The following is a 26,540-nucleotide window of genomic DNA, read 5'->3' as shown; positions in this document are numbered from 1 at the left end:
AATGTTTGATTGACAGGCTGTGTGTTGAAGCTGCTTTACTCGAGCATCCTGCTCCTCATCACCTGTTAACCTGTCTTGTGACATCTCCTGTAAACCAGTAATTCGTCTATCCCATGACATCCTTGCTTCACAGCACTGCGTGAATCTGCCATTGACTATTTAACCAAAGAAAATTATTTTTGGACTAATAGAATGACGTGAATACATTGTTTGGGAACATGACTATGTAATCACACCACTGTGTGGCGACCACATTATGAGAGTTCGTATTCTTGCGTAATTGATTCAAGTGAAATAAACGTATAACCAGTTATATAAATTGTTTTTAAAATTAAAGCCGTAGGTCAAAATATTCGTATTCATACACATACTAAAGTACTAATACAGTAAACTACACATTCCTACTAACGTACTAATACAGTAAACTACACATTCATATTTTATTACCAATAAAAGAATAAAACACAGTGTCTTACTTTTGCAAGGGAAGGATGTATGCAAAATGAATATTACAGATACTAAGTAATAAGAAAACAATATAAATGTTACTTCCCGTGAGTCCCCTAGACGGGAAATACTTTTTTAAAATAGAAAATTAATGTCATAATGAATGCGATGGACTTTGGGATTTTAAATGAGTTATAACGGAGCACGAGTTTGTGTACGAAATTTCAGCTCATTAGGATAATAAAAGTGGTCAAAAAATAAATGAATATTTATTTTTATTAATATGTAAGTGAGTTATAACATTAGACTGATATTAAAAAAGCTTGAGGTAAAAATATGTATCATCAAATCATATGAAATTAAAACCAATAATACCAGCAATAAAATAAACATATTCCATAAAAAATGCACGATCAATAGTTATGTTTAGCCGTTTAGAATATAATAATAATAAGAATGGTCATAATAATGGAAAAATACAGAAATTATGGGAGCCTAATCTTGGAGATAAAGCAGTTCTGTAAGTTGTCTAAAATAACAATATAACCTGTTATTATGCAACAGGGATGATAACAATTGATCTCACAGATACCTTCAAGGCCCTTAATATCCCTAAGAAGATTCTCGTTGCCTGTCAGAGGGCGATACTGCTGCAGACCTGCCACATCACCAGAAAGTTTTTGAGTGGACACTTAAAGGGACTGCAATGAATTTTGTTTCTCTCCAACGAAGCCCGACCCTGGCAGTGAAGGGAATGACTATTAGTTCGTTTTTCAAATAATAATAATAATAAATATAATAATATTTATTGCTGTGAGGAAATTTGTTGTACAATTGTGCATTACGACACACCCTAGTTGGAATTTCTCAGTCATTCATTAAAAACTTGAGGTAAATATTGACTTAATTGATTTTCATGAGGTCAAAATTGACTTAATTGATTTTCATGGGGTCAACATTGACTTAATTGATTTTCATGAAGTCAATATTGACTTTATTGATTCTCATGAGGTCAGTATTGACTTTACTGATTTTCATGAGGTCAACATTGACTTTATTGATTTTCATGAGGTCAATATTGACTTAAATTATTTTCATGAGGTCAATATTGACTATATTGATTTTCATGAGGTCAATATTGACTTAATTGATTTTCATGATGTCAATATTAATTTTCATGAGGTCGAGGTCATTATTCACTTAATAGATTTTCATGAGGTCAATATTGACTTTCTTGACGTACATTTATTGTCTATAGTGTCAACGTGTGGCTAATAAAAACTTGTCTGTCAAACACTTATTATTGTGTCTTTCTCATCCTAATAATGGGTGCCTGACTTAGGTTGGGGAAAAGTAAAAGCGGTTGGTTTTTGTGCCACTTGACACACTCGTTAACCGTGGGCCACAGAAACAGATGACCTTTACATCATGTCCAAGATCTGAAAGAGGAACTATATATGTTTGGTAGGGATGAAAGGGGGGGGGGGCGCCACAGAGATATTGAATGCACTACTTGGTCTCACCTCGAGTCGACTTTCATTGTTTTTTGTGTCCCAAGTCTGAAGCTCTTAAACAAAGGTAAGTAAACGTATACTTTCCTTCCCCACAGGTACATCTATCGATCTGATCAGAATACCATTTGAATTGGTTAGCTGCCCGGGGGATCATATGTCAAGAAAAGGTTTTAAAGTTTCTTTATTTTGTTAAACAAGGAAGTTTAAAGGAGAAACAAAACACATATAAAGGTGACGCAGGGAGTTTAGAAAGAAGAACAAGAAAAAAGGAAGTTAGACAAGGTTCTGCACCTGAGCTTGGTCCTATTTATAAAGTAATTTCACCTTTCGAAGTGTAATGGGTCACAGTACTTGAAAGTCAATATATTTCTCTGTCATTGATTGACGAGGGGGATTTATGGCTTGTGCATATTGGCTATTGTTATGTACATATTTAGCTTAGCGACGGACAACAGATGACGGACTCTGAACGCGACATATGATGACGTCATGTATAGTGGGGTTTAGTAGGTAGTTTAAATTTTGTTAATCAAGTTGGCATTAGGACTTAACGCCGACAACATCATTTAACGATAGAGATTTAGCGATAGAGATTTAACGATAGAGACTTGACCGTGGCCCATTCTGAATTATAAGTGTGTTCTGATTGTAGAACAGTCTAGTCTACCGTCCCCTTTTCGTATTTTTTCTTTTAAAAAATCCGCCGGCGCTCTCCCCTCTAAGGTAAAACAATTTTAAAGAAGCGTGAAAAGGCAAATTTGAACAAAATGTCATTTATTTATTACTTTTTATGCTGTCACTTATCCTGCATGGGAGACAGTCACATGCCAAAGGCGATCTTCTTTAGCGAGCTTAGAAAAAGACGGCGTTACAGAGGTGCCCCCGTAAGCGCTACAAAGATCCACTCAGACGCCATTTTGCCCTTAATGACATAGTTGAAAGTACCTGACAGCAGATGGCATCTGAGAGAGACTGTTGGAGAGCTCTCACAAAAGCTGCTGGACAAACAAAGACTCAAAGAAAAGCAATTGTTGAAGACAGGCGCAATGTCGGAAAGAAAACTTAAATAGACCGCTAGCGGATTACGGCTTTACTTGCACAAAATTCGGGAAAATATTGTTTGTTTGTAGGTTTTACAATTTTCGGATGTTCCTTCAGAGTTGAAGATAGTTTACTTCCTAGTCCAAACCTCCCGCAGGACGAAGGGGTTGGGAGCGGGCAGGCTTTGAACCCGGGATTATCGATAAATCCAAACGACAGTCCAGAGCGCACTACCAGGCAGGTCACAACTGGGTTTGCGTAGTTAAGTTAAACACTTCACTCAGTCTTAATCTTCGGAATCGAAGACATTGCAATTATTATCATTATACAAAAATTATGTCAAATAATTTGCAGTGAAAACACATAAAAATAATCTCATTGTCATGACTTTCTTTCAAATCCTAAGAATAATCCCTCTTTAAATTAATGAGGATTAGGGCCTACTGTTTTTAGGTCTAATTGTAAATTAAGTTATATTTTTAATATAAACATTATTATTGCTGAATTCACTACAAAATGAAATAAAGCTAATGGGAACCTAGTGCCTCCTGAAGTCTAACAATATTAGAAATATCAAGCTTTAAGTTAGCCAAAGCAAGGCGAAGATCTCCTCTAGTGGCTACATCCAGTCTATTCATTAAGTTTGCCGCACTAAATCTAAGTTAAACATGTAAGTTGATGGAAAAGATAAAAAAAATTGCAATTTTCTACCACAGTTTTAGAATTTTACTGAAACATTTAAGTGCAGCCACATCTCTGTTGTGCCTCCAATATTTACTGAAGAAATCATTTTGTAAATCTATTTTTTCCTGCAACTCAATTTGAACATCAGTAACAGATGTTTAATAATTGTCATTTATATTTAATTTTTATTTATTTATTTACACTCAAGAAACGAATCGTTATTTCTTCATACAGCATTTTAAGGGGAATACACAGACATCGATGTCCTTAGGCATTAATTCATTTGTCAACAAACAAGTTATGTGAGGATGGCTGCCTGGTCGTGCGGTTTGCACGCTGGACTGTCGTTCAGATTTATCGATGGTCCCGGGTTCAAACCCTGCCTGCTCACATCCCCCGTCGTCCTGCGGGAGGTTTGGACTAGGAAGTAATTATCTTCAACTCTGAAGGAACATCAGAAACATGTAAAACATTTTACAAAACAACATTTTTTTAAAATTAACATTTATATATCAATATATTAACATTTGTGGATAAAACAAACTATAGCGCCCCCGTTAAAGACTACGGGTCTAGTATTTCACATGTACTTTGTATTGTGTTTTGCCCATCAGACTCGTATATGAAAGTAGGCCTACGCTCCTGAATAAGAGAAATTATGCAAAAAAAAGGCCTCTTTAAAGTGGTGTAAATACCCTAAGTAGAAAGAAAGGTGAAAGTACAACAGCGCCAGGTGATTACATATGCCCAAAATAAGACCGCAACTGTGTATCAAGGATTGGCCTCTAGTCAGATGAGAGGATGCCTCTCGACACATAAAAGACCACTCTGTCCTAAATTTGATCATATGCCATTGGAAGCATTTTGTAGGTAGTGGAGTGCTTAGAGGCCATTACCACTCCCGGCAATAACAACCTTATGGAAGCACACACAAATTTACACCGATACACACACACATATCTGGTCTTCCTCAGTCACAAATCGATTATGCATCATCTCATGTATAGCTCCTCCTTTGTGGTCGAAGATGAGCACATTTCTCATATCATATGAACTCGAAAATGACTTTAAAGTCCAATCCTCAATTTAAAAAGCCGGATGCATACGCGGCATGAGTAGGTTTGGTCAGTTGTAGATAGGCCTGCTTTTTCTCTCAGCTTGTTGATGGTTCAGCGCTCTTTCACTCTGGCCACACTTCTTGCTTCGAATCTTGAGACTCTGAGACTCACAGCTTCACGCCATGAGGAGCGACCGAGAGGTAGTGCTTCCCAGCCGTGAATGTCAATATCACACTCCTTGAAGAAGCTCTTGAGAGTGTCTTTATAGCGCTTGTATTGACCTCCCTGGGAGCGCTTTCCTGCACACTATTCCCCGTACAGAAGTGGTTTGGAAAGACGATTGTCTGGCATATAAATGAGATGAATGCCTGCTCATTAACTATGGTCGCAACGATGTAACTAACACACCAGTCTCTCTCCCCCATTTCAACACACCAGTCTCTCTCCCCCATTTCAACACACCAGTCTCTCTCCCCCATTTCAACACACCAGTCTCTCTCCCCCATTTCAACACAGCAGATCTATCCAAGGGAACGGCAAATGCCGATACAGTTTGGGACCAACGGTGTCGCAGGTTCTGTCAGGGTGTCGCAATGTGTACTGCAAACTGCCTACGGGTCGCCGACTCCTGATTTTTCCTCATGGTTGAGTCCCGAAACCTTTCCAATGTTTAGGTATATCTGCGAGGCAGCAGAGTTTGAATTCAGAATTTTCCTTCTCCTAGGTGAGTAGCCAGACATGTCTAACGAGCCCCTCCTGCTTACTGGTTTAGGCGCCAGTTATTCGCCTTCGCCCCGTCTCCTATCAGTAAAGAAAACAAAACACTACAAAAAAAACATAAACAGAAATCATATTTTGTTTATTATATATTTTTTAATGAAGTTTTCAATATTTTCAAACATATGATTTATTGTTTGTTTGTCGTTTGTCAACACTTTACTTAAGCAAACAAAAAACAAGCATGAATTAAAATAAAAAAAATAAGATAAGATAATAAGATAAAAATAACAAAATAAATGATTATAAATTACGTTTGAAATGTATAATGAACGTATTCATCGTTATGTTCAAGCTTATTTGAACTTTTATCTAGTTAGCTAGAAAAAAATATATTTGAAAAGGCTTGCTGTTGAAGCATTAACACTAACACTGCTATTAAAATAAAGAGCGAACTAGAACACACATAAATAGTAGATGTACTAACAGTTGTAACAGAAACTATTAAGGATTTTACTTCGATACATATTTAATATTAAAGTCGTTAACAAGGGGTTACTAATAGAGGTACTGAGATTTGAAATGCAAATTCTACTTGTTGATGCAGAAAGGTGCGGTCGCTCAGTATAATAAAGTAGACATTTCCGTCTTGACGATAACAGTGAGTTGCTCACTTATTGCTTTATTCTGAGCTTGTATCTTATTTAACAAGGTGTCAGCGGTGGGATACAAGATTATACTAATCTAAATTATTCATAAGTTTGTTCAAATGCAAGAATTATTTAGAAATTAGCTAGTTTGAATTTAAGAAAAACATTTCTGTTCTATTAATCTTAAATTCTTTAGTGTAGTGACACCGATGAAGACTTTGAAAAATTAACAACTGTGTTTGAAATAATTTATTGTTTTTATGATAAATATAAAATATATGCATCACAATAAATAACACGTAGGCCTATATGTTTTTCTAATTACAAAATAAACAATAAATCGATGTATGTATTGGAGAGGTATAAATAACAAATGCTGTTTGCATCTTAAGATATGTCCATGATCAAGTGTTCATATTTCAATCATAAATAAACCATAGCAATGAATAAAAAAACATAATAAAATTACAACATAATAAGATATCGTCATGCACGACAACATTTTAGAAGATAAGTTAAACAAATTGCATCTTTAGTAAATCTCTGAGTTGCGTTTGATATGTTAAAAGTATTTCAGAATCATTTCCAACTAATATTAGATTAGCCACATTACATAGAAAAAACAACAACTGAAGCTTACCCAAATTTTACTTTCATACTGCTTCCTGTCAATCTAACATACTACTTCCGGGCATTCTAACATACTACTTCCTGCCAATCTAACATACTACTTCCGGGCATTCTAACATATTACTGTTGAATGTTAAGTGTGCATTATCGTGTGTTTATACAGTATTTACAGGTCGATATAGTTTTTTTTTAAAAGTTCATTGAACCCACCATTTTAAATTCTATCACTGTTGGTAATATTGATTACACTTTGAATGAGATAGATCATTCCATCTATCAGCACATGTCCATGTCTACCAAGAAGTGGGCCCTCACAACGCATTCATCGAAATTATATGTGTATTGTAGAGATCGTCCACTTATACTGATGTATGCAAACTCTTTAGAATCAACTCCATCAGTTAGGAACAAGATGCACAGAATAGATCCACATTAACTTCAATCATAAAGGAGAGTTCCGGGATCGCAGATATGATGTAAACACCAGAAGAAGAAAGAAGGCTGAAAACCATGCATTACTAAAGAGCCTAACCTTTGACCCGTAGAGTTGTGTTTTGCCATGACGTAAAATACCACAGATATGTGTACTGACAGAATCTGAGTGTATGTGCTCGCGATAAACCACTACATTTAGGCGAGATACCTTTGATACCATTACACACTACCGTGGTTAAACTTGAAAAGACCCTAAGCTGTTTGAGATATGGGGCCCATTCGAGTCAATTTATAAGTCCAGATACTATATGTCAGTGCTAAATATTTTATATGAGCCCTACGCTATAGCTTATGTTGTTTACATGTAAATCTGGCCCTGCAATTATACATTAAACATGTTTAATAATGGTAGACTTTATAACTTTTGATTGATAACTAATAAATGATAGAAAAAAAAACATTTTACATCTTTTAGTTTTTTACGAAATACCATTGTTTTGCCAAATCATCACTAAAAATAGATTCGGAATACAAACTGTTAGCTGCTGGATCCTTTTCGAAGTATTTTGACAGGTGGGAGCCACTGGCCGCCTCACAGTGTAATACAATTAAAGTATTATCTGTTAGGTTTGACCGTTTTTCCGGCGGCATCGCTGGCCGGTCGAGCATGCGCAGCTTGATACCAAGGAATGTAATGCAGACGACAAGAACGGCGACGAAAACGAGGCTGAGGCTGACGACTGCAACCAGCAAAGCCCATTCGTGAAGCTGGCTTTCGACGCTGCTCAGCAGTAGAAATGCTGCATTTGTCGATGTTGTGGCTTTGTCTGTAATGGCTGTTGTGGTTGAAAAGGTTGTTATGGTTGTAAGAGTTGTCTTGACATCTGTGGACGACGATGAAATAGATGACTGTAGTAACAAATGTGCCAAGGTCAAAGTAAATAAAGAGATTAAAATAAAACAGAATCAACATTGAGGCTATATCATCACTTTTGCATTTTTTTCTCGATTCGCAAGATACATCTTGTTGCGATTAGCTTATTCCACTCTGACCAAAAATATGAAACATGAGCTCAAAACGTCCTCACTTCCTAGAGAATAAAGAATTCAATGATTTCAGTTGTTTCAAGAAGCTTCCGTAATGTGCAGACCTGAATCAGACATCGATTCTTTCTCTGAGCTCAAAATTTTTTGAAGTAGACTGACAAATTGACAAATCTAGGGTTGAAACCTCAGTGAAAGCTGAGTTGTTTTGAGCCACTGAGTCCACAAATCAGTAAACCTGACATTCGTCGGGGATAATAAAGGCGGCTTGGCGTTGTACTGGCCATATGACACCCTAGTTAATCGTTGGCCATAGTAACAGATGACGTTTACATCCTCTGTCCTTGATCGCAAAGTCTTGAAGGAGTACTTTTTATTTTTGACCGATTCCCAATATAGTTTCTCTAAGCTTGTGATATCATGTCATCTGTAACTGTCGTCATGCCAAAAGAGATCTATTCTTTGAATTCTTCTAATCTCTATCAGTTTGAGGCTTCTACGCCAGAGTCAGACCTATCAACCAGTTTGAGGCTACTACGCCAGAGGGAAACATATCAACCAGTTTGAGATCTCTAGCCAGAGTGAAACCTCCCAACAAGTTTGAGGCTTCTACGCCAGAGGGAAACCTATCATCCAGTTTGAGATCTCTAGCCAGAGTGAAACCTCCCAACAAGTTTTAGGCTTCTACGCCAGAGTAAAATCTATCAACCTCTAGGCCTCTAAGCCAGAGTGAGAATCTAGAATAACACTAGATCTGTAGACTTCTAGAGACAATTCAGGGCCACGGATTTGACGCGTTCATTTAGTTGGTCACATTGAGGTTTAATCTAGCGCCCTTGACATTGTTTAGTTGCTAGTGGAAATCCCCAATGACTTTACAAAATATCTTTTGAGCTTTGATGGTGACATTAATGATGGAAGAAAGGTCTATTAGGAAGCTAAATGGATCGAGAACTGTTATTTGCTAAAAAAAATGCTGTTAGTGGACGTCAGTTTGCCTAATGTCAAATTGTATTTTTTTTTACTCTTTTACATTAGAATAATACAAACATAGAATTATTTTGTTAATTTAATACAAAGTCATGCATGTGCTGCAAAGAGCGATGTGATTATGTTTTTATTTATATGAAAATATATCATTTTATTTATTAGTCTCAAGATTAATGTGTGATTCTGTCCAGCAGAATTATGATCTCTGACATAAGAGATTACAAAGAAATGTCGAAAATGAGGCTTTCAAACGTGAAAGTTGCGGTATTATACAATAAATAAACAGGCTCGAGATATTTTTTTACTTCTTTTTGTGAGTTTATGATATATACAGTAACACAAAACAAAAGGGAAATAAATATTTTAAAAAATCGTGAACGCTTACACCGTAAGTCCGGCTGTTAGCGGTGGATTAAAAAAAACGTTCTGTGAGTCTTAACATAATTGTTAACCAAATGTAAATCAAGAGTAATGCCACACATATATTACTTGCACAGATAAATGCACACATTTTGACAAGGAATAATTTTTAAAAAAAGTCTTAATAAAGAATATACTTCTGAATTTTGATTAGTTCCCCTTGTAAGCTATAAATATCTCCAACCATGACAATGATCAAAGATTATTAACATAACAAAAAAACAAAAAAACATTTCTTTCTTTAAAAAAAAAAAAGGGAGGATTAAACCCAAGCCTTATGTTTCTAGTCCTATTTAATGCCCAAAACAATCGGTGGACTAGATGAACGGATGTGTGTAACTAGGCTGCGAACAGTTTTACACACAACTTCCCTCCAACCTTAATTGAGTGTCCAGTTTCTTTCAGTCGTGCACCAAACATTATCCACCCACCCCTTTAAACATCCGGAATGATTGTGCGCTGAGTACAACACACACCCACACATTAAATAGTTTGAGGTTTAGTCATTATATTGGGTTACACTACAACATTCATTCAATTATTAATCATTGTAAATCTTAAAACAAACAAAAAAAAAGCACAATTGGCAACAGTTTTAAAAAGCTACAGAAAATAAACGTAATACTAAATTAAGGTTTTAGACATTGAACACTTTATAGAGGCTAAATGCAGAGCAGCGAAACAATGTGCCAAATGTAAAGTGAACACATACATACACAAATCTTTGCCAAGTAATGCCAAAATAACAGCTTGAATGTAGTGCACTGTAGAACAATTGAATATCTAATCATTCGCATAATCAGAAAAAAATGGTCTAAATGCACAAAGCTCTGTAATAACTAAACTTTTTTTTTCAAATGTCATTTTCATGCCGCTAAACTTTGTCTACACCTGATGTGGGGGAAATATGCAGGTCGCAGCTGGGTTTGCGTAGTCATCTTTAATCTTCAGAATCGAAGACATTGCCTGCCAAACAAAAACACTAGGTTTAGGTCGACATTTTTGGTCGCTTTAGCGTCGATTTTTTCTTTTTCGTTTTCTTGTTCTTCCGTTTCGACTGAAGTTTTTGGTCACGTGACTTCTTGTTTGACTTGGACATTATTGTAGCATTGACTGAAATGAAGAGAGCACTTGCTAGAGTACTAAACGACACGACCGCGAGGTTCAAGCCTTAGGGTTAGAGTTCGACAAACTGCATGACGGGAAAAGCAAACATGGTAAGGATGAAAAGAAAACAACAAACAAACCCCACTCGTTACCACACTTTGTCCATTCCTAATGTGTGTCTTCAATAGAGGTATTGGATCAAGTCCTGATGCGGACAGAAAAACTCTTACAGAACGACACTAAAACAAAAAGACAATCCCTCCTTTATTCAACTTACAGAGCCAATGTTTTTCTCCTAGTAATTAATGAAAAGTACATTGAAAAACAATTAAACATTTTCTATCCATACCTTCCCCCCACCCCACCAGATTTTAATCAGCATCAATTGAAATGTGAACTTTGTAAAAGTAATTCTACACCAAATCAAAACGTAGGGTATTATTTCTGAAATGAGATACAATATAAATTTGAACTAAATCTACCATATGAACTAAATTTACCATATGAACTAAATTTACCAAATGAACTAAATTTAACATGAACTAAATCTATTGCAAATAAATCTAAATAAACAAACTACTGATTCGGAACTAAATGACACCTTGCGCTTACTTCGGATAAAGATTATTTATATCACGATTGTTTTTAGAGAGAAAGCTGTGCTGTATTTTCTCTACAATCGTCTGACAAATGTGGATTTGGAGGTAAACATACAAATTAAAAAAAATACAACATACACGGACAGACATGCGCCTGATATAAGCACAATCCAAAGATTAGACGTTGTGGTGCTTTTTATTTGAAAAAACAATATGAACGAGATAGCAAGAAAGTAAGATGGCTACATAGGTAGAGAGATAGAGAGAGATATACATGGAGAGATGAAGGGAGGATTTAGGGAGAAAGAGAGCGAGCGAAAGAGAGACAAAGAAGAAGGTCAAAATAGAGAGAGAGAGAGAAAGACAGAGAGAGAAAAGACACGGTTAAAATGACAGAAAACTTAAACAGAAATGGAATGACAGAGAAAGATATATATATATATATATATATATATATATATATATATATATATATATATATATATATATATATATATATATATATTTAGAGAGAGAGAGGGAGAGAGAATGAGAGAGAGAGAGAGAGGGAGAGAGAAAGAGACAGCAGTGATAGAAAAAAATAGAGAAGAGAAAAAAACAACACATAATAATGGAAATGCAAGAAAAAACAACAACATAAAAATGGATAAAGATAGAGATAGAGAGAGAGAGAGAGAGAGAGAGAGAGAGAGAGAGAGAGAGAGAGAGAAAGAAGTAAATAAAGGCGAAAAGAGAGGAAAACCATAAAGGGAAAAAAAAGAGTGAAGACAGAAGAAGTAGGAATGAAAGATAATATCCAAGTTTTTCTTCTAGAGAAAGTTTTGTTTCAAACTCATGTACAAGTTTGTCATTTCACTTTGACTTGTAGTTCTCAAATACTTACTGTTAACAATGCTCTGAGCTGCCAAATAGTTGGGGTATTTGATCGGCGGCCTGAGGACCATTCCACCACACAGTTTTCCGGGGTCCCCATTTTCACACTCTTCTCTTGTCTTCTCCCCGTCCATACATGACCTACATGGAAAACAGCTGTATCGACTTCTGTCCAGGAAATAACCTGTAAACAACAATGTCAAGACCAAATTTGAATCTTTATCTACTCGCAAAAACTAGAACAATGGGGCCCAACCTTTTTTTTTTTTTTTTTTTTTTTTGGGGGGGGGGGGGGGTTGCAGGCCATATTAATTTCCGGCCCCTGTGATAGGCCGGATCCCCAGATCGTATAGAGTCCTATGGAATCGATTCTTTGCTGATTTATTATGCACTGTGGATATCGTTTTTAGCCGGATATCATGGGTCGAATCGTATGGCCAGAGGACCATTGGTTGGGTGTCACTATATTATTACATTAGAAAGAAATATTTTTATTGAAATATCCATGTATATGTCGTTTGTAAAATAATATTGTAAGTGAGTGTGGGACACAGTATGCAGTTTGCGCAAAAGTAAAGATCTAGTTAAGTTCCCCTTTCAGACCTAGCGATCTATGGGGCAGATGATGTCAAGGTCATCTGTTTCCGTGGCCCACGGTTAACGAGGGTGTCATGTGGCCAGCACAACGACCAACCGCCTTTACTTTTCCCCAACTAATGTCAGGTCCCTAATAAAGTTGCCCTATAAATCCCGAAATACAAAAAAAGATCTATAAACTATAAAATGTCGAAAAGTTATACAAACTGTATGCACGTCAGTTTCTTGGCCAAACTTCTCGGTCTTCATTGCCGTCTATTGGGTCTGCGCATTGTTATCGCGGGCCTGTCAGTGTCTTGTCATTCACATGTCACGTAGAGAGTCTCTCTATGTATTGACACTAGATTACAAAGTGATGACATAGCGACCTGTCCTTGTGGGTTGTCTACCAAGTTGAGTTATTCTTCCTTCTTTGGTTTGCCATTTTAACACCTCGTAGTCGGAAAAAAAGGGGGGGGGGGTAGAGAGGTGGATGAGTCTGACATGATCAATACTATCCCCTTTCTACCCCGTCCCCCAAATCTTCTACCCCCCAATTGATTCCAAGCTTATATACATGACATTTTTCTCCCCTAATCTGTTTTTAGTCTTCGCTAAATTAAAAATAGCAGTATTGATCTTCTTATAAAAGAAATCATTTAAAAGACAATTGTTGATCTTTTTCGTCTGTACCCTAGTCTGTTCTTGGGCACTATAATTAATAATTCGACGGCATCTCTCGATTCCTGTCTTTTGCCTGGAGTAGAGTCTCTTCCATAGACTGACCCTTCTATTCATTAATGTTGTCCTCCCATCGGTTCCATTGTCTGCCTCTCCTTCTCTAGCCTGGTGCTGTTGGCGAGGCCTGATTATTTTACGATATAGCCGTAGAGTCTTACGTCTCTTGACAGTGGTCAGAACCATATCAAGGGGCCCAATAGCCCCTATGCTCCAGTGTCGGATTTTCACGTTTGTAATATGGTCTTTATATAGGATGCCTAGAATCCTTCTAGACTGTAGTGCAATTGTTCTAAGCGTTTGAAATGATTCATTACTATATCTTCGAATTAGTCGTATTAAATGTATTATATTAAGTAAACCATCAGCTAATGACGTCTTAAGAAAATTTTCCCCATTTTCACAATTTTATATTTATTATTATTTTTTTTTGGCTGATGTCCCTTTTCGGGGGCTTTATTCCTCTTTCTGGTTATTCCAGCCTTATACTGTTTTGTTCGGTGGACACCTACCACCGCTATTGTTTTCAATTAATATCGGGGGACACTAAACTCACCTCTCACGAGACCATTCCCTATAGAGGGCCTGAACTGACCTGCAACGTTATAACCTGTGGGCAGTTTAGACCAATAGTTCGTTGCCACGTCGTACAGAGCCATGACGTGGCGACGAGCTATTGGTCTAAACTGCCCACAGGCTGTGACGTTGCAGGCCAGTGTTCATGCCTTCTGTAACGATTGGTCACGCCTCCCAAAATCCAATGCAGTTCGCTCTGTGCTTACGATGAGCAATAGTACATTTTGCAAATGTGTATTTGTTATATTTTTAAAGAGTGCTTTAAATGAGCATTTGAAAATAGTCTTTCAAATTTGTGTTTTTATTCGATGCTTTAAATTACCTGAACAAACAGCACTGCTGCTTTTCAAAAAGAAGGAAATGTAGCTCTACAAATGGGAGGCAACTTTGACACTGGTAGCCAACCCACCCATACCCACTTACACGATCAGCCCAGAAGAAAATAATCATAGCATGGGCTTACGCGTTACGTAGTATTACAATTCCAAGAAACGTAATCCGGCCTAGGAATTTATATTCATTTGAATGCCGATCTATATAAGGCAACAGAAAAAACTTCTTTTTATGTGGGTATTTACCTTGTTGTATGTTCTATATTTAGGGTGGGGATTCCCTAGGTCAACGAAAGTTAAAACTTGAACTACGAATGTCTACCGTTTAATCTAATACATTTTTGAAACCTTTAAACAAGTAAATCAAGCCTATTTTATGCTCCGTTGATATACTAAAGAAGGCGCTGTGGCTGATTGGTAAATCGTTTTGTTTCCATAAAGGGTGTCCTAGGTTCGAATCCTGGTGAAGACTAATGGGTACCTGACATAACTTGGGGAAAAGTAAAGACAGTTGGTCGTTTTTCTAGCTGCATAATACCCTCGTTAATTATATGCCACTGAAAAAGATGACCTTTACATTATCTGCCCAAGGTCTGAAAGAGGAACATTAATAAACTAAACCAAATCCTTTATTAGCCATTGAAAAAGTAAAGAGACAACAAGGTTACAAAGACAGTCTATATGGAAACACAAACTCAAAATCGGCCCCCGAAGTGGTCCACCCAGGCAGGTAAAAAAGGCTGGCTTAGATAGTTTCAGAAAGAATATCAGAATGAAATTTATCCTAGGCAAATGACAGAGAAGAATGGATAAAGAATCTTGACAGATCTTGTGTGGTGCCCCAACGGTCCAGCAGACCTAAGGATAGGTGAAAGTGGATTCAACGTGTACCTTTCCTAACAAATTTTGTCATATAATGATTATCTAATTGATCTAATTGTTCTGTAAAGGGTCAATATCTTATTCAAAGCCGCAAGAAAAAAAAAAACATTTTCGTAAAGTGAAAAATATTCTCCCCTTCCTTTTAGTTCTTTGTATTTGGTGCATGTGTATGCCTGCTGCAGTTCACACAATAATATGCCAAGACTACTTATTATTTGTTGTTTTAAATTATGTTCCAATTATATGCATATTAAATATTTTTTTTCTCTTTAAAATAAAAGAAAAATTTTTTTTTTTTTTTGTAAATGTAGTAGTTAGTATGACAAAACTTGCTTAACTTAGCAACAAAATTGTAAATAAATTTTTTGGGGGAAAAAATCTAAAAACCGTTTGCAAAAATGTTTTAAAAATATGGTGAATAGTCATCTCACTTATTAAATAGCCTCCCATGTTTGTTACTATTAATAATGGATAGTTGTAAAAATGGTGTATGTTTATGAAAAATGCGTGCATTATTGATTTAAAAAATTAAATTTTTCGCATCAGAAAAGAAAAAAATAGCCATTGCATCAGAATTTTGAATGGACTAAAATATCATGCTGTTGGATTTTCACTTTCTTTTCTAGTTTACGAGATCTAAACGGGACGGACGGACGGACGGATAGTCAGACCACACAAAACTAATAGCGTCTATTCCCCTTTCGGGGACCACTAAAAATTGGTCAATTTGTAGACCAAATCCTGAGACTCGTTATTAGCACGACGCTCTAACAATTTAGCTGTTTTTTTTCTACTATGATCGAAACTTAACTCAAAATTAATTATACATATTTTTTTATTTTAATAATTGACGTGTTTTTTTTTATGACAATGACAAGAGTGGGAGCTAACAGAAAAAAAAAAAGTAAAAAGTCTAAGAATACAGATTACTCCGCGTTTCTGAACTATTTTTCTATAGAGTATGTTTCCTTTCAAACGGCTCCGTTTCATTAAAAACAAATTCCCTTTTGATTTATTGGGGCGGATGATTTAAAGCTCATCCTTTGCTATGGCCGACAGTTAACGAGGTCGTCATGTGGCCAGCACAATGTCAGGTTGCCTCAGAGGCGTTTCTGCAAAATTCAAGTTAAAAATTCGTGGATTCGAACTAAAAAAAAACAAACTCTTACTACGGAAACTAAACGATTTACCACACAACCGACACGCCCCAGGAGCACCGAAATTCGTGACCTTCACCTAACTACATGGACCGTGACCCCTTGAAGAGAACCGCACTTTTACATGGACTATTCACCCAATTAATAGGGAGCCATTCTAATCTCAAAACTATTCCTTTTATGCTTCCAGTAACAAAGGGACAGCATAAAAAATCAATACTCACAGATTAGTAAGGTTATAATTTGTTTAAAGCCAAAAGTCAGATATTTTTGTCATATTTGGCAATACATTTGTTGGCAACATTGATTCCTCTGCAACAAAGTACCGGTTGTAGACGGCGAGTAAAAGATAGTATTGTACAGAGCTATTTTCCAGAAAGAAGGATGCCATTCGAAAGATGTATAATGATTATGAAAAATATTAATACCAAACTTAAACGGCTATTTCAAGTATTTTGTTCGGTCCACTACTAAATGATCTTTTAATCACGAAACCTTTACACAAGAAAAGCAATTTAAATATCGTTTTATAGGTTTCTTGAATGGCTTTAGTAAAGGAATGGGTCATATGAAGTCTCAGATGGAAATATCAGTTCCTACTTTATTTCTATGTGTGCAGAAAGAGTCCAGCTTTAGACTAAAGAAAGCTTTGAAAAGATTTATAATGTAGACTTCTTTGTGACCCCATTGAAATATAGTAAGAAACTGTGTACATTTTTAAATGGTGAATCAAAGTGCGTATTAAGGACACTGATCTAAAGAAGCAGTCTTGCGTAGAAAGGGGAGATGATTTGACTTATACAGAGTTATTTCGCAATGTTTCCCTTACAAAACATTTATCTTGGTTTGATTGAAAGAGGGACAACCCAAGAAGCGCTTAGTCACACCAGCTAACGGCAGAGCGAGTGTAGTTGGCGGTGGAAGAGGAGAGGGTCATCGTATCATCATAATAGGAGCGAGTTTTTTTTTCTTCTTAATATCTAAGAGGAAGCACTCCACATGTACAACTATATCTCACAATAATCTAGAACTTATTTCCGTTTTTCAACATCAAACAAAATATAAATTGCTATTGATAAATTGACTAATTGTAAAATTTATTTTTTTGATTCATGTTTTTTATTTGGTACAATATACAATTGTGTAAATTTTCAACTTGATCCGAGAATGGGCGTGTGAGAAATAACGTGTTCAAAACTTGTACCAGACAGACAGAGTAAATTGTAAATATTTATTAACTCTAAAAATACCCGAGTACTGGACTCAATTGTATAGTATCACCCTGTTCCTTATATATACTATACCCATACAATACTCTCTCTGCTTTTCTCAGGAAAACGTTTTTCACTACAATCACAGAAATTGTGTATATAGTCAAATAAACTTAAAAGAAAATATTTCCTTTCTAATATTGTATAAATGAGCGACAAAATGTTGCTTAGCTTTTTCATATAGGATTACAAGGGGCTACCCAACAAGAATTCAGCACAGAAAACGACTGATCTAATCAGAAGAGGTTTTGAACCGCTAGGACTGAAAGTGTTCTGTTACAAGCATACTATTGAAATCAGCCCACTTTAAGGCCACTTGAGTTTAAAGGTGAACCCTGTGATGAGAATGGTGTGAGAGAACTAGGTCAAGGGTTACAGACTAGATCTACCATAATAATCCATTGAGTGTACAGGATCTAAACTTTGATTGACATTGAGTAGCTCCACCTAGACAGAGAAAGTAGTACCGAATCAAAACTTCTTTTGAACGGAAAACTTCATGCGTTGCACAGTAAAAAATGGAGGCCGTTTTTATTTAAACATTGAATAGTGAATAGTGAATAGTGAATTGTGAATAGTGAATAGTGAATAGCATTGCATATTAATTGAACTTTTTTGTTATTCCCATGACATAAAGAAGCTTTGCATTTAAGGTTCTACACTATAAGGCCCAAAGCTATTTGAGATATAGGGCACCTTCTAAATTCCCACCCCTCTCTGGCCATGCCCCTGTTATTTACAACATCAGGCAATTTTGAACTTAAAAATGATTTAAAATATCCCTGGCAGTGGCGTTTCAAGAGATTTAGGGACGGGGGGGGGGCTAGGCCTCTTTATAGAATAGAAACCCCAAGACATCTCAGAGCAGCTATCACTGGAAACCACAAAACATGCAGTGGCATCTGTTACTGGCAACCCCAACAACTTCAGGTGAAGATAGGACGATCCATGGCCACCTGGAAAGACGTTCAACCAACAAGAACTTCAGGTCAAGATAGGACGACCCATGGCCACCTGGAAAGACGTTCAACCAACAACAACTTCAGGTCAAGATAGAACGACCCATGGCCACCTGGAAAGACGTTCTACATAGGTACACAGACCACTAGCCTTGAACGAGATGATGCTGGGTGAAGGATTCTAAAAACGTAATGTCCAAGAATGTCAGGGAAAGTATTGAAGCAGTTTCAACAAGTTCTCATGATACACGCACATATGTATTTTTCTTAAGTTACATTGGGACTCGTATCTGGCACGTGCATTTATTGGTCGCTTCGATGGCTGCCACTCTGCAAACACGGTTAGGGACAGTTATGACGGGTTTGAAAAATCTGCTCTAAAAAAACAACAACAACGTTCCTTACCAGGTTTACACTGACCGCAGGATGTATCCCTGGACGATGTACACTGCTCCAACTCAATCATATTGCCACAGTCTGTGCACGGTACACAGTAAGGGGAGAATGACGTCATCACTGCGTGTCAAACAATAAATAGAAATCATTAAGAGTTGCATGCTGGGAATATAATAGTGGACAAGTCAATAGTGTTCTATACAAATTGGCTTTGCATCAAATGTGTTGTACCGAGAACATCTTTTTGAAAACTTTTGAATAGTACATCTTACCCAGTACGCTCTGGTCTAATCTCTTTTGTGGACCTGTGGGGGGGGGGGGGGGGCATGGGGTATCTGGTAGAAGGATTCCTTGCTGACTTTATTCGCTCAGTAAACAACCGAGTCGGTATTCAAACTCGAGACTTTTGCTTAGTAGCTGAGCATTTTTTATTCCTTACAGATACACATTCCACGTCGAAGAGGAAGATCCAGTTTAAAGTTTAATATCATAACGATGCAGCCAACAGTTTCATATAAAATAGATCTAATCTATATTAAATAGAGCTAGCCTACAGTTTCATATATAATAGATCTAATCTATATTAAATAGAGCTAGCCTATAAAGTTTCATATAAAATAGATCTAATCTATATTAAATAGAGCTAGCCTACAGTTTCATATAAAATAGATCTAATCTATATTAAATAGAGATAGCCTACAGTTTCATGTAAAATAGATCTAATCTATATTAAATAGAGCTAGCCTACAGTTTCATAAGAAATTAATCTATTCTATTAAATGGATTTAGATCTATTCAAAATATGGTTATTGAATAGCTCTATTTTATAGTTTAACATCAATGCGAACAATTCTACAATTTATTGTTACATAAATGTTGGCTACGAAATATCTGAACATTAAATAGGTTCAGTTTCAAATCAAAGCCCTCTAGCCTATTTATCTTAGGTAATAGAGAAAGTCTATTAAATCTTAGGCAATAGAACAAGTCTATTATATCTTAGGTAATAGAATAAGTCTATTATATCTTAGGTAAGGAACAAGTCTATTATATCATACCAAATAGAACAAGTCGGTAATATCATACCCAATAGAACAAGTCGCTTATAGCATAGATCTAGTCTATAATTTAATGTTAAATAAATATATTTGACAGCTGAACATTAGATTTAGTTTCATATCAAATACATATATTCTTTATTTGCTTATCAGATAGATCGAGTCCATATTGTACCTTTGAAAGAACCAGATTCACAAGGTTTACATTTTGTCTTTTGCATCTTTTCATAATTGCAAGGTCTTGCGACATATTCACCAGCCCCACAAGGTTTGCAGAGTTTGCACACAGGATGCTGTAACAATGAACTGACTTAAGACTTTTGTTTTGGTAACATTACAGTTTAGTCATCAATAAATAAATGTGACAACAGATCAACCATTTTTATTTTTATTTAAATGCAACTCCAGATTCTCATATAAGGCTGACAAGCTCCGGGAAATACTGCATTCCTCATTAATCTTTAGACTCGAAGAGGCTGACAAGCTCCGGGAAATACTGCATTCCTCATTAATCTTTAGACTCGAAGACAAGTCTTATAATTATTATTATTATTATTTATGACTAGAAATGTGTGTGTTTTTGATGTACAGAATATGGGAACTGTTAATAAATTATGCATTTTACTATTTTTGCACCTTCTGTGGAGGCACTGTGGCCGAGTTACTGAGCGCTTATCTTTCGAACCGAAGGCCCCCGGTTCACATCCTGATAAAGACAGGGATTTTTAATTTAGGGACAATTAGGGCGTCTCTGATTCCACCCAGTTCTAATTGGTACTTGACATTAGCTGTGGAAAAGTAAAGGCGGTTGATCGTTGTGTCTGCCACAGAAACAGATATGCCCCATAAGCTTCAAGGTCTGAAAGGGATATTGTACTTTGTACTTGACTGTAAGATTGTGTTGTACCAAAATGTCATTTCTATTATTTCTGCCAACAAATGTGATCTTTGGAGTCGTTGACAATTTTGTTTTTCAATTTAATTCAAAATCGTCCCCTTTTATTTTCATACATTTTTCTTTGGGTTCCTTATACCACCCCTCTCCATTTCCCTGTGTCCTTTCTCTTCTTTTTCTATGTTACAATACTTTATTGCTTAGAGTATGCAAACATGAGGAGGAGAATTAACATGAAATGTGAACGATAAATGGATTGCATCTATCAAAATACCCAATATTCTTGCGAATTCATTAAGCGTCCCAAATTAGAACTATTTTTAGTGTTATATGTTTTGAATATTCGTTTAACAAAATCTTTGACATTATTTTAAAACATTGCTTTATTTTTACTTAATGTGGATTCGCGTAAGCCCTCAAGACTCGAAGGTATTACAGATTACAAAGTATCTAAAATATTTGATTGATACATAAACATACATTGTATTTTTTACTTAAGTCGCCGGTGTCGCTCAAACATTGTACACAAATGGTGTTAGAAGTGGCGCTGCAAGCCTGCACCTCCTGGGAAAATAAATCACACTTTTTGCAAGTCACACATTCTTGTCTCTTATCGGAAAAAAATTTTCCTTTCTTGCAAGTTTGTACCGGCAAATTCCTGGTGTCAGCTGTAATAACACTTGAGATCTGCGAATAAAAAAAATTGCAAAAACAATAACATCAATATTTTAAAATGTTAGAACATTATTGATGTACTTGGTCACTGTATTTTGTTTTTATTTGTTTGTTCTTATATTTTGTTGTTATCGCGTATTGTTAACTTTTACTGCTATATATTATTGTCCTATTTTATAGTTATATTTTATAAATTAAAAAAAATGTTAATGCAAATCTGTAAAAGAAATAATAAAACAACAACAACAACAACAATGATATATAAGTAACTACAAGTTCTGAAACAATTGGATGACCTGTTATGATGCAGATGATGTACGACGATTAACGAGTGTCCTGTGGCCAGCACATCGATCTTTTGCATTGACTTCCCCGACGAACCTATTCGATGTGTGTGGGCTCAGGGGCTTCCTTAAATTCCCGAAGTTCTAAATCACAGTCTTCAACAGGATTGAAAAGGGGGACCCTCCGTTTCCAAAAGCTTTAATAATCAGTAACCACGCCAAGCCCGTTTTGTTATAAATAAATGTATGACAGTATGAATGGTACCCTTAATGTTATAATGTATTCTGGTTTGTTGTTTCAAAGCATGAAGAAAACATGAAATGCAAAATAAAGATCAAAATAGACCAGACATTTTTTTTTATCTCTCAGTCACATACACCATTTTACCAATTAATTTTGGCTAAACTACTTATTATATAAAAAAATTTCGAATGACTCAGAGAGGAAGACATCACAATTACAAGCTTACAGCACTAGACTAAAAATATCTTAGTAAACATGAGAGGGTTTTAATGAACCAATAGGCTTAATTAAACATTTGCGCACCAATATTGTATAAGCTGTACAAGCCCTTCGCCAGAAGTAAAGCTATCTTAAACAATTGTAATCTTAAGATTATAAAATGTGTTCATTGTTAGTAGGCATATACGAGTAATCTTAGTACTTTGTATGTACAGGACATAATTATAGCATGTTTTATGTACAGAATATATTCTTTGTTTGTTTTATGCACAGATCATAATCTTTGTATGTTTAATATAGGAAAGATAAAAGTACATTTTTATGTTTAAGATTCTATCCAAATAAAAGTCTGAATGATCTACTGATAAAATCAAATGAAATACAAATGAGGACTTTATAAAATCAAAGAATTAGGAAGTGGATGCAGCCACAAATAAAATCACACATTTTACCATAAAGGGAAAACAACGCATACTTTGATTAAGATTGAGGTTTATAAGGGTTGGAGTTGAGCAATAGGTTTGGAACACAACTTACAAGATCAAATAGATGAACGCTCAACATTGTGATTCAATCGTATTCATGGGAACTGTCACTCAAGCTAAAAATAGCCGAGGGGTTTTCTAGACACAACCAATTTAACAAAAAAAAAAAAAAAATTTTTTTGCGAGAGGTCACGAAAGAGTTAAGTAAACCCTAACTCTCTCGGGCATACGTTTTATCAAAGATTAGAAAACAGGTTGCCCGGTTGAACTAAACTACGCAGTAATGGGGCGTTGTCTTTATGACGAAATATCAAATGTTTCAAACGTGTTTGTTTTTGAACATGTGTGGGAGTTTCAGTTGTTCTGCCTGACAGAGCTTCACAGGTGGGTTACATTTGTGCAAACCTCAAAGAATGATAGGCATCAACATAGAACGCAGAAACGGGGTTTAATACGGGGCCATTGCTTATGACAACACATTTTGATAGGGCTTGGCGTTATTGAAACAGTATCTGAAAAGACCTTGATTGCATGTTGGATCAAATAGCATGCGCTCCCTGGGAAGTGTCGGGGGTAAGGGAAGTGAAATAAGGGGAAGGGGGATGGGAAGTGGAAGGAGCGCCATTTGAAGTGATTAGATAGCGCGCTAATGGGTCACTAAGTGGACCAACGTTCAGATCTCGGACCACTTGGTATAACGAAGGAGATTTTTGATAATTTAATTTCTTTTATTTAGCGCAAATATCTATCTATCTATCTATCTATCTATCTATCTATCTATCTATCTATCTATCTATCTATCTATCTATCTATCTATCTATCTATCTATCTATCTATAAATATATATATATATATATATATATATATATATATATATATATATATATATATATATATATATATATATATATATATATATATATATATATGTACTATATTTATAAATAATAAAACATTTATACTATTGAATTTTAAATATTGAAAATAAGAAAAAAAAATTTATATTCATTATATGACTGTCTTTTATGGAGTTCAATCTAATATATAAAGTAGAAAGGAAGGTAATGTATGTATGTATGTTTCTAATGTATGTATGTATGTATGTATGTATGTATGTATGTATGTATGTATGTATGTATGTATGTATGTATGTATGTATGTATATATGTATGTATGTAAGTATGTATGTATGTATATATGTATGTATGTATGTATGTATGTATGTATGTATGTATGTATGTATGTATGTGTTGAAATAGAAATCAAAACCGTTTGAACAATCTTGATAAAATTTAGATCATGGCAGTGACGTTAGTTATGTTTAATGTCCCTTCCACAACCAAGGGGGCCCAAAAAATAATAAAAATAATAAAAAAACAAAATCTTCTAACAAATCGGGTAAACCCGTCTTCATAGTATTTTACATTTGATATGAATGTAGCGTCTTGACGGGTAAACCAATTTTCGCAATCTAATTTATTTTCGTGGCGAAAGAAAATGAATTAAAAGGAACATTGGTCAAGTTCGACATAGTCATAGAATCTAAATTCAATCCACTAGATGAGTGATACTAATCTAAACCACAGGCCGTGGGTAATATACGGCTAGTATGAGCAAATGGTTCACATGAGTGTGCCAGGTTTCTGCAACTGATGTAAGTTAATTAATGGCTGACCTTTTTGGCTGCTTCGTAACGGTGTGTCGTTAAGAAGACTAGAAGTGTCGTCAATAATATCCTCATGCTGAATGAAAACTTGGTTAGTCTTAGTCTGTGTAGCACTGTTTGGATTGGGGCTATGACATTTTGAAATCTAAAATCGAAAAAAAAAAAAAGATTAAAAAGAGAGTTTGCGTTATCACATAAACTCAGAGATGACCATACCGGTCCGTATGGACAAGATAGACAAAAATATTTTAAAATAGCAGCTTTTCATTGTCCAGAAATATCACAATAAACTTGTACTGCTTGATAACACGTTTTACTAAAACTTCAGTCAGATTGCTTCATTAATTATTGAGTTCATAAGAATATAAAAAATATTACAAATTGACCCTTAAGTCCAGTGTTCAATTTATGGAATTTGCACATTCCTCCTCACACTTTCTTTATTTTCTGTCTATCCTCTCACCCTCTCTCATTTTAACCCACCCCTCCCATTCTCTCCTCCATTGAGTATTGTACTCTGCACCATCCACAGTTCCTACACATTTTTAATAGAAAGTAAAAGTACGAAAACAAATGTACAAACCCAACATTCCAATGAACACATCACTGACCTACAAGAGTTACCTCCTTGTTACCTCCTTTATTTTTGCATAATATTTGAGTGGAATATAATAATAATAATAATAATAATAATAATAATATAGTAAGTAATTATTGTATATATTTATTAGTTTTACAAAAGCATCAAAATATTATACTTCGATCGATTATTTAAATTAATATTCACCTGGAATATGTTTTAAACTTTTCTAGATATGTTATCAACAAATAAATATAATTGTATAAAACACATTGCCCTAAAATTGCTGATGTGAGTTTTTCTTTAACTACATATGTGTTACCAGGGCATCAGTAATTTTTATTACGCGTGAATCGATTCCCGAAACTCTATCCATCTCTGTCTATGTAGATAAAAAGTTTCAAATGTTCTAAATCTAAAATACATTTATTCCTATTAATAATGATCATGTTTACTGATAGCTTCCATTTGGTTTTAGCTTGACGCTAACATGTCCATAACACTTGACAGACCATAACATAAGGAAAATGTACAAGTAAGTTACCTTTCTCAATGACTAGGAACTACATTCCGGCACGTGACGTTAAGTCACGGGGAAACACCTTAGTAACATTTTAAACGGAAAACTCTTTCTGAGACAGTTACATTTTGACTTTATATTTAATGAACAGACTTAGTTTATAATGCATGAGGAGAAACACATTAAGACAAGACGAGAACGAATCCACACCTTACCTGGTCAACGAATGCAACAGAAATCAGAACATTTAGAAACATTTCTCAATTGGGAAAATTGAAACTATAAATAGAATAAAATTTTCTCAGTACTAAAATAGAATGTAGCCTATGTGATTATTGAGGAGGAAATAGTTTATAGTGTGAGGGTGTTGTTACACAACGGAATTGCAAAATAAAAGGGGTGTGTGCATTTTTGTGAGGGCTGGAGGCTTCAATACTTTAGACGCATTTATTTGTTTTTTATTCAGATATTATGTCAAACTTATTAACTTTTTGTCGCTTTGTAATAATACTACTACTGCTGCAAACCTGCCACAGCACCAGAAAATTCCTCAGTGGAAACTGTTCAGGTCCAGAGAATGAATACTCATTCGTTCCTAAAATAATAATAATAATAATAGTAATAATAATAATAATAATAATAATAATAACAATTGACTATTAAAAACCCTGGATATTGATAGAATCAACCCAAGAATAAAACAATTATTGAAAGTCTGTATGAATAATTGGAAGATAAATCTGCACCTTAATCGTGATAAACTAGGTTCTGTGCACATAAGAAGAGGTATATACAAGGGTGACTGATTATCTCCACTC

At 35.4% G+C, this 26,540-nt stretch overlaps 1 protein-coding gene across 9 annotated transcripts in view; it reads right to left on the bottom strand.

Moving 5' to 3' along the window:
• Nucleotides 1-26,066, bottom strand: part of LOC106054643 (tumor necrosis factor receptor superfamily member 16-like) — a 53,599-nt gene extending 27,533 nt beyond the window's left edge. For 2 of the 9 annotated variants that reach the window (XR_008779258.1, XR_008779259.1), the window contains exons 1-7: nucleotides 25,658-25,740; nucleotides 24,632-24,767; nucleotides 21,530-21,736; nucleotides 20,330-20,447; nucleotides 19,106-19,216; nucleotides 12,220-12,393; nucleotides 1,040-1,186 (exon numbers count right to left, since the gene is read on the bottom strand). Coding sequence is in view for 7 of the 9 variants with exons in the window: in XM_056037431.1 (XP_055893406.1) it covers nucleotides 7,648-8,060; nucleotides 12,220-12,393; nucleotides 19,106-19,216; nucleotides 20,330-20,447; nucleotides 21,530-21,736; nucleotides 24,632-24,767; nucleotides 25,658-25,722 (1,224 nt within the window). In the remaining 2 variants the exon portion in view is untranslated. The other 7 variants (XM_056037437.1, XM_056037434.1, XM_056037432.1 and 4 more) reach the window with 7 other exon arrangements.
• Between the last annotated feature and the right edge of the window lie 474 nt (nucleotides 26,067-26,540).

This window comes from Biomphalaria glabrata, chromosome 8 (assembly GCF_947242115.1).
Source record: "Biomphalaria glabrata chromosome 8, xgBioGlab47.1, whole genome shotgun sequence".
In the NCBI taxonomy this organism is placed as follows: domain Eukaryota; kingdom Metazoa; phylum Mollusca; class Gastropoda; family Planorbidae; genus Biomphalaria; species Biomphalaria glabrata.
Note: the sequence above shows the minus strand (reverse complement) of the source record. Positions and strands in the feature narration are given on the sequence as shown.